Source organism: Malaya genurostris, chromosome 1, assembly GCF_030247185.1.
Source record: "Malaya genurostris strain Urasoe2022 chromosome 1, Malgen_1.1, whole genome shotgun sequence".
In the NCBI taxonomy this organism is placed as follows: Eukaryota; Metazoa; Arthropoda; class Insecta; order Diptera; family Culicidae; genus Malaya; species Malaya genurostris.
The window spans coordinates 111,746,540-111,756,799 of NC_080570.1; the positions used below are offsets into that span (position 1 = coordinate 111,746,540).

The 10,260-nt window shown below is 43.2% G+C and overlaps 1 protein-coding gene across 1 annotated transcript; it reads left to right on the forward strand.

Moving 5' to 3' along the window:
* Positions 1 to 855: 855 nt before the first annotated feature.
* Positions 856 to 6,987, forward strand: LOC131427507 (uncharacterized). The gene has a single exon (XM_058590755.1). It carries the CDS (start codon positions 856 to 858, stop codon positions 6,985 to 6,987), a length of 6,132 nt encoding a protein of 2,043 aa, XP_058446738.1.
* The last annotated feature ends 3,273 nt before the right edge of the window (positions 6,988 to 10,260 follow it).

The following is a 10,260-nucleotide window of genomic DNA, read 5'->3' on the forward strand; positions in this document are numbered from 1 at the left end:
TCTCGTTGAAGTTGTCAGTGCGAGGGGAGAAATTTTGCTTGCTCTTCGTCACACAGAGGAGATAGACATCTCTGTCTACCAGGCAAAGGTTTGCCGTATTTTCCGTTTACAAACGCATAATTCCGTTGAGTACTAATGCAAAAAATAGCTAATGCGGCTTTGGCACATCGTTTTTGTTCGTGTGCTGTCCGACCTCGCTACCGCCTGTTCGGATCTAACTAAAACAAAGAAACCTAGCTTTGAGTAAACCGGGCAAACGAGGTTGTTACAGGTTTATGCTGTAACTTGTCTTCGGTTTTGTTATATTATGTATGGAGTAGGCCCCTCGATCGCCGTACGCAGTGATGTCGGAGTAATCGTGTCGGAGAAACCGTGTCGGAGAAATCGTGTCACTAGTGGACTGACAGCAGGACATCCAACGTCATAACCGGAGATATATTCACGTGCGAAGATCGGAGAAGTTAACCTTATTGGATAAGTTAACTTGATTTATCACCGTTGAGATTTATTACCGTTATCATCGTATACAATTCATTTTTCTATTTATAAATTACGTTTGCCGTAGAAGTAGGCCCGAGCTAAGTGAAGTAACTTTACCAGGTATGAAGAGAATTGTCATTAGCAGTGAACTTAACTTATACAGGTAACCTTAACTATAGCTCGATAGGAATACCAGTAACCGTACAAATTGCCAAGTTGAGAACTCAGTAGCCAACGAGCACTCGGTTAGATACTAATTGTAAGTAAGCTAAAATTATGTGAAATCCCGAAATAACATTCCAATAAATTTTAGTTCGAGTTCTTGCCATTTAAACAAAACTGCGAAATTTCTAACAATCTCGAAAATTACGAGTGATGAGCGACTTAGGAGCCGAAGATTCAACATCTACTAATCAGATGACGACGCAACCCTCCGTAACCTTCAACTGTAAAGGCTGTGAGCGGCCAGATCAGGAAGAAAACATGGTGGCCTGCGACAAGTGCAGCACTTGGTGGCACTTTAGTTGTGCAGGTGTGGCAGACTCAGTTGCTGATCGATCATGGAAATGCAATAACTGCTCACCTCTTTGCGGTTCCATTGTATCAGGTAGAACAGCGAAAACCACTCGACTTCGCCTGAAACACTTGGAAGAAAAAAAGGCTTTAGAAGATAAAATTCTGGATCTGCGGGTCCAGAAGGAAAGGGAGTATCTGGCACAAAAACATCAGCTGGAAGAAGACGCAGAAAGTGACGAAGATAGTGTAGAGAACTGTGGCAGTGTCTGCCGCTTCGATATAAGTAGCTGGGTAGAAGAGCAAAACACAGTGAGTGAGGGAACTAATCTACTTGTCTCCTGTACTTCAACTCCCGTTACCTCAGCAGCAGCACACATAAGTATCGCTTCATCGATATGCTCGTCCGAATCACAGCTCTCGTTAGTAAACTTACCGCCTCTGACACAATCGGTTTATACAACGGCTACCATGCCTACACATCAAATGACAATCCCTAACCAACAGCAGTACCTCTTGAATCCGCCGACCGGTTTAACGAAGCTTATGCCTTCATCGACAAATTTACCTAATGGAATAAGAGCATCAATTCCTGTAGATCCCGAATCGTACAACTATCGATATTACCTAGCTAATAATGTAAATGAGTTCGCATTAGGGTCTGTACCTATCTCCTGTATCGCGGAACAATCAAGAACACACCCCTCGATGGGCCAGTCAGAGACCCAGCGGCCGATGGAAATGAATTTACGCAAGTCTGATGCCATATGGTATCCCGATAGAATTGGTTTATATCAGCCTTACGATCGTCAACATCTGGTAAGCTCTAATATACATAATATGAATCCACCTTCGACGGCAGGGAATGATTATGACCGTACAGCGCAGTGTACTGTTAACGTTCCAACGACACAAACCGCGCATCCGGCAAGAGGAATGAATCATATGACAGTGCATTCGAACCCCCTGGTTAACGGCTTTGATCATTTCATGCCATCCCAACAATCAACATCACACCCCCAGCCATCGCAATACCTTTGGCCTGCAGGCGGAGTTATTAGTCCACATCAACTTGCAGCTCGTCACGTTGTCTGCAGGGATCTACCTAAATTCGCGGGAGATCCGTTGGAGTGGCCTATGTTTCTGAGCGCATTCGAATCAACCACGGTCATGTGTGGAATACAACCGGACGAAAATCTGGCCAGGTTGCAAAAAAGTTTGGTTGGAAGCGCCAGAGAGAAGGTTCAAAGCCTTCTCACTCTTCCATCGGCTATTCCGGAAATATTAAGTACACTTAGAGATGAGTGTGGTCGACCGGAACAATTAGTTCACTGTCTGCTTTCGAAAATACGGAACGCTCCCCCTCCTAACGTGAACAAACTAGAGACGTTAGTCATATTCGGCAGGGAAGTAAGGAATCTAGTAACTTATATCGAAGCTGCCAACTTACATTCCCACCTTTCGAACCTGATGTTGCTGTCTGAACTCGTGGGCAAATTGCCACCGAGTTTGCGACTGGACTGGGGATTGTACAGTCAACGGATATCTGAGAGCACGTTGAAAGCCTTTAGTAACTATGTATCGTCTATTAAAACAACAGCCTGCCAAGTGAGCTCTCCGCTTGAATGTGCTTCCAATTTACCAGACAGCATAACACGACGCGGATCGAAAAGAGAAAAGGACGGTTTCCTGAATGCGCACTCGACGAAAGACGATTCCGACACACAATTAAGCAATGAAATTATATCACGCTCGTCGAACGTAAAGTTAAAATCATGTCACGTATGCCAGAGAACTGAACACAAGATCAGGAACTGTGGCACATTCCTAAAGTACTCTGTCTCAGATCGCATCAAGTTCGTGGAACAGAACGGACTATGTAAACGATGCCTTACCGGGCATGGGAGATGGCCATGCAGAACGAAACAGCCCTGTAGTGTAAATGGCTGTCAAGAAGCGCATCATAAACTACTGCATACGATCGAACTACCAACCATAAATTCTCAAACCAGTTCTCCAGCTATCATATACACTCACAACCATCGTACATCATCTTTATTCAAAATATTACCAGTCATACTACGCAATAACGGAAAGTCAGTGGAAACGTTCGCGTTTTTAGACGATGGTTCTGATTTGACGTTACTGGACAAGGACCTCGCAGATAAACTTGACCTCCATGGGACCGAAAGCACGCTCTGTCTTCAATGGACTGGTAACGTTACTAGAAAGGAATCATCTTCAAAAAAAGTCCATCTAAACATCTCAGGTTTCAATGCTAATGAGGAATATGCTCTTCGAAACGTACGCACCGTGGATAGCCTCGACCTACCTAGGCAAAGTCTGCACTATCCGGAGTTAGTGAAGCAATTCCCGTATCTACAGGGGCTTCCCGTTCAAAGCTATACCGGGGCTAGTCCAGGTATTCTAATTGGAGTGGACAACGCGCGATTAAAGCTGCCGCTCAATCACCGATACAGACGAGACAAAGAGCCAGTAGCTATAAAAACTCGCCTGGGATGGACTATCTTTGGAGGCGTAAGCGGAACCAGTGAACCCCAACACGTTTTGGTTCATATCTGCTCCTGTACTGAAGAACGACAGTTGAACGAAATGGTGAAAGATTACTTCCTGGTCGAGAACTTAGGTATTAATAATTGTACACCACGTAAATCGGAGGGAGATACACGTGCTTGGAAGATACTTCGTGACACAACAAGACGAACGGAGTCCGGCAGATTTGAGACGGGACTAATATGGAAAACGGATAATATCAACTTCCCCAACAGCTATCCGATGGCAAATCGCCGGCTGAAATGTCTCGAGCGTAGACTCGAAACAAATTTGGAACTGAAGCAGGTGGTTCACGAACAGATCATGGAATACCAAAGGCTAGGTTACGCTCATAAAGCGTCAGCGAAGGAGCTACAGGAATGTGATTCTCGCAGAGTATGGTACCTACCACTCGGAGTGGTTTGCAATCCAAGAAAGCCGAACAAAATCCGCGTCGTATGGGATGCGGCTGCTTGTGTTGAGGGAATATCTTTGAACTCCAATCTGTTAAAAGGACCAGACCTGCTGACCCCACTTTTAAAAGTTCTGTGTAATTTCCGTCAAAAACAATACGCGATAACTGGCGATATAAGGCAGATGTTTCATCAGCTCCTGATACGAGAACAAGATCGCCAATCCCAACGATTTCTATGGCGGACTGATGCAAAATGTGCCCCAGATGTATACATCATGGATGTAGCAACCTTCGGAGCGAAATGCTCCCCATGCTCCGCGCATTATGTTAAAAATCTAAATGCGAAGGAATTCGAGTCCATATTCCCATTAGCAGTTTCAGCAATCGTTAATAACACGTATGTCGATGACTACTTAGATAGCAGAGATACTATCGACGAAATAATTAAGATAGCTACTGAAGTACAAATGATACACAGCCAAGCCGGTTTCGAAATACGAAACTGGCAGTCGAACTCCGATGCGATCCTCACACGGGTCGGGGGAAGGTGCAACGAGGCAGTTAAAAGTTTCACCGCAAATAAAACAACAAACGCTGAGCGCGTGTTAGGAATTGCGTGGATTCCAAGTGATGATGTTTTCAGCTTCACGACACAGTTTCGCAAGGATCTTCAGCCTTTACTGACGGGCGATATTACTCCTACAAAACGTCAAGTTCTACAAATCGTAATGAGCCTGTTCGATCCGCTGGGGTTTATATCTAACTACACGATACACGGAAAGATACTCATCCAAGATGTGTGGAGATCTGGAATTGAATGGGATGATCCCATTACAAAAAAGGATTTATATAGTTGGAGACGATGGATTACATTGGTTCCCGAGTTGCGACAAGTTAGAATATCAAGATGCTACTTCAACAACTACTCACCCGGAAGCTACGACTCGCTTGAACTACACATTTTCGTGGACGCGAGCGAGATGGCATACTGCAGTGTAGCGTACTTTCGTATCGTTGAGGATCGAACACCAAGATGTTCCCTGGTAGCATCGAAAGCGAAAGTAACTCCGCTCCGACCGCAGACTATTCCTAAAAACGAATTGAACGCCGCCGTGCTCGGCGTTAGATTGATGAGGAGTATAGTAGAAAATCATTCCCTATCCATTAAGAGACGATTCATCTGGTCAGACTCCTCAACCGTCCTCTCGTGGCTACGAGCAGACCCTCGTAAATATCGCCCTTACGTGGCATTTCGGGTTGCCGAAATTCTCACCGAAACGAATGTTGACGATTGGCACTGGGTACCGACAAGGATGAATATCGCCGACGAAGCTACAAAGTGGAATAGTGGTCCGAGCTTCGATCCACTGAGCTGCTGGTATCGCGGCCCCGAGTTCTTGTACTCGCCCGAGCACCTTTGGCCATCAGCTGAGCCCTCATTGAAAGATCCTACTGAAGAACTGCGGACCGCCCTTATTCATCGAGAAATTCCGCATCAAACACCGTTTGATTTCGCGAAGTGTTCCCGCTTCGATGATCTAATAAAACGGCTGTCGTACCTCCAACATTTTCGCAATCAGTGCTGTTACAAAAACAGGGTTCTAACAAAGTCCCGTACCGTGTATCTGAATCATGAAGACTACGTTTCGGCGGAAAAGAGTCTGTGGCGAATGGTACAGGCCGGTCCTTACGCAAATGAAATCTCATTATTGAAAGCAAACTCAGAGCGACCCATAGCTCAGCGTCAGCGTCTGGGAAAAGCAAGCACTTTGAGAGGTCTATCACCCTTTCTAGATGAAGATGGTATTATCCGTTCAGAAAGTAGAATCGACCCCAAAGCGGCGTACTATTGTTTCGATTTTCGCAATCCAGTGATTCTACCAAGGGAGAACCACGTGACAGATTTGCTCATACTTCGATTCCATCAGCGGTTTGCACACGCAAATACAGAAACAGTTATAAATGAGATGCACCAGAAATTTTACATACCAAAGATGCGTTCAGTAGTGAAAAAAGCGATAAAAAAATGTATGTGGTGTCGCGTGTACCGAGCCAAACCAGGCGAACCAAGAATGGCATCATTACCGCAAGCACGAGTGCAACCATACGTGCGTCCATTTACATTCACAGGTCTTGACTACTTCGGACCGCTGGTCGTTAAGCGAGGTCGAAGCAACGTCAAACGCTGGGTGGCACTTTTCACGTGCCTTACAATACGCGCTGTTCACTTAGAGGCCGTCCATTCGCTATCAACAGAATCCTGTAGAATGGCCATACGACGGTTCGTGGCAAAAAGAGGTGCACCGCAGCAGATCTTCAGCGACAACGGCACAAATTTTCACGGCGCTGCTCGAATTTTGGCGAACGAAATTAAGGCAATTAACCACGAGATAGCAGCCACCTTTACTAACACCGATACGAAATGGTACTTTAATCCACCTTCTGCCCCGCACATGGGAGGAGTGTGGGAAAGAAAGGTGCGCTCGGTTAAAGACGCATTCAAAGTGTTAGCGCATCACGAAAGACTAGACGACGAAGGGCTGGTTACACTTCTTGCAGAAGTCGAAATGATTATCAACTCTCATCCTCTAACATTCGTACCACTGGAAGGAGCTGAACAAGATGTTGTTACACCGAACAGTTTTCTCCTCATGAGCTCGAGTGGATCCAACAACCTCAACAGAATCCCAATAGATGAACCAATTTCGCTGAGAACAAACTGGAAACTTATGCAGCATCTTCTGAACCAGTTCTGGAAAAGGTGGATCCAGGCGTATCTTCCGACAATCGCTCGGCGGACCAAATGGTTCTCAGAGTTGCGTCCACTAGAAGAAGGCGATTTAGTTATTGTGGTCGACGAATCTGTGAGAAACGGGTGGCTACGAGGCCGCATCGTCAAGACGTATACAGCTGTGGACGGACAGGTACGCAAAGTCGACGTTCAAACCAATTCGGGAGTACTGCAGAGACCAGCGATCAAGGTAGCCCTTCTGGACGTTCAGGAGGTCGGTAAAACCCAGAAATAACGGGTATTACGGGTCGGGGTGTTATATTATGTATGGAGTAGGCCCCTCGATCGCCGTACGCAGTGATGTCGGAGTAATCGTGTCGGAGAAACCGTGTCGGAGAAATCGTGTCACTAGTGGACTGACAGCAGGACATCCAACGTCATAACCGGAGATATATTCACGTGCGAAGATCGGAGAAGTTAACCTTATTGGATAAGTTAACTTGATTTATCACCGTTGAGATTTATTACCGTTATCATCGTATACAATTCATTTTTCTATTTATAAATTACGTTTGCCGTAGAAGTAGGCCCGAGCTAAGTGAAGTAACTTTACCAGGTATGAAGAGAATTGTCATTAGCAGTGAACTTAACTTATACAGGTAACCTTAACTATAGCTCGATAGGAATACCAGTAACCGTACAAATTGCCAAGTTGAGAACTCAGTAGCCAACGAGCACTCGGTTAGATACTAATTGTAAGTAAGCTAAAATTATGTGAAATCCCGAAATAACATTCCAATAAATTTTAGTTCGAGTTCTTGCCATTTAAACAAAACTGCGAAATTTCTAACAGGTTTTGTGTCTGCGCCAAATCAATTATCCTGGAGACGTAAAAAAACAAAAAAATATATGTGACGAATTCGAAATTGCGAAATGTTTCTTTAGGAGAAATGACCTTTTCTGCTAAATGACCCTTTCGGCGAAATTACTCTTTCGGTGAAATTACCCTCTCAGCGAAATTATCTTTTCGGCGAAATGACTTATTCGACGAAACACCTTTCGGTGAAATGGCATTCGGCGAAACGACTTTCGGTGTAAAGGCTTTCGGTGAAATGGCCATAGGGGAATATTTTCAAAAAAGCTGCTCATTACGGCAAGCCCTATGAACATCTGGACAATAAGTTATCTACACTTCAAGGGCTTCCAGCTTGGAAGACATCTGGATAATCACTTGAGAAATTATTACGAAATGTGGCTCATGTAAACTTAGCACGTTAAATTAGTTTTATACGAAATATCATCTGCCATAAAAGAGTTCGCTTTCACATCTCATCCAAGTCAGTCGATAAAACAAAACCGCTTACGTTCGGCACGGAAGAAACCAAGTACAGTATTGTGTAGTGAACAATAGACCGATCTCGAAAATGAGTGAACCAAACGAACAAAAGCTACTGCCGACACAAAAGAATACAATTTTTGTTGACTTCAAGCAGTGCAAAATTCGACCTTCGATACGAGAACTTGAAGGTTTGCTTAAGGAACAAATGCATCTTGACATTAAACGTGTACATTAACTTCAATGCAATAAGACAAATAATGTTGTTTACATCCAGTTTAATAAAGTTTTGGATGCAAATTAAATTCGCAAAAGACAATAACAATGTGCACTAAGTTGAGCATGAAAACATAAGTACAACATTCCAGTATATATGGAAGATAGTGCTATAGATTAGATAGAAATGGTCAGCAACAATTTTTTTGTTAGCACAGCCAAAGTGTTCCGGAATGAATCATGAATTGTCTGAATCATCAGTAGTCGAGCGTAGGAATGATTTTGCCTTATTATTATGTGAAATAAATATCACCGAATCTAGGGTTTGAGAAATAATTTTTCATCGAATCTAGGCTTTACGCTTTAACAAACAAAATAAATTGCTAAAATGATCAAATAGTTGTTTAATTAGATAGTAAAAAGCTAAGCATAACATTCCTTGGCCTTTCTGTTGCAACAGACTTCGCAGCCAGTTCTTAGCGTACAGAATCATGGCTAGTACTACGATCCTATTGACACTAAAAATCCTTGCAGGTCGGCATAGATAGTTACGAACTTGATATATGATGTCTTAGTAGAACCATTGTGCGTTCAAAACCAGAAAATGCTGTTTATTTCGTTGATTGAAAAATCCTAAGTGAAAACTCGTGTTCTGCTCCGAAGTACACAAATACGGCAGTGTACAGAATCTGTCACCTTAGGCAACCATTCTGGTTTTTACCGTAAGCGTGGTAGTGCAAGCGTGAAAATAAACAACGGACTGCAGCGACGACGATGTTTTTGTGTGTGGACCAGAGTTGCCATGTTATTTTTTTTCAAAAATCTGTCTCTAACTCAAACATTTATCTGGATTTGTCTGTGTCAAACTGTTTTTTCAAAATTCGACTTTTGGAAGAATGGGTAGAATTAAATCGTGAATATCTCGAGTTGTATTTTATTTTTGTTTATTTTGTTTATTTTGGGAGCAGGTAAAAGCCCGATGGAGATGAAATTTGGCAATTTCTCTCTCCAGCAGGCATAAAACCTCCTCATCTTTCGTATCAACAGATTACAATGATCCAACAGATACAATAAGGCTTAACACTAACAATAAAAACTAATAATTAAAACTAAATCTAAAACCCTATATCTAGTTGATGACACTAAGCACTACAAGGCAGCAATAGTGTTCTTGCTTAAACGGCCAGAGAGAGAAGAGAAAAATGGATAGGTAAATGGATGATGAAGGTAGGTGGAGGGGGTGGAAAGTAAGCGTGGGCGAACAACGGGGTTAGAATCGGCATGTAGATCTAATTAGTGTTCGAAAAGATGGTGGAAGACGGAGGAAAGAAGGAAGTGCGAGCGGGTTAGTATTAGCAAGTGAATCTGATTAGCTTTCAACGGTGATGGGAGAAATTTTTGTATTTTTGTTCAACCATCACTAGGTTGAACAAAAATACAAACGGTTACAGACAAATCCTGATCCAAAGTTAATATAACAAGTGACAATGAAACAATCGTTTGGTCATATTTCGAGATAGATAAAAATCGAAAACATTGGAGCAGCTATTGAATGTTCTGCACATACTGGAAAATGGTTCATTGTAACCATAATTTGTTCGTGCAATGGAAAAACTCAAGAAACGTTGAGAGCGTAGATTACGTCGATGAATGTCCAGATTAATCAATTGCAGAAGTTCGGGACAATCGATACGTGATTGTAATAAATCAGCAACAAAAACGGCTTTGGAGACATTCCTACGAACAGATAGCAGATCCAGGTCAATAAACATACAACGATCTTTGTAGCTATCCTAGCTAGCTGTAGGGATCCCTCCAAGGTAAACTGCGCAGAGCGAATCTAACAAATTTACGCTGGATAGCTTCGATGCGTGCAATGTCGATTTGATAGTGAGGTGCCCAGACAACAGCTGCATATTCTAGCGTCGAACGGATAAGAGCACAATATAATGCCTTAAAACAGTGTACATTATTAAAGCTCTTGGTAACACGAAAGACGAAACCCAAGAGCTTGGA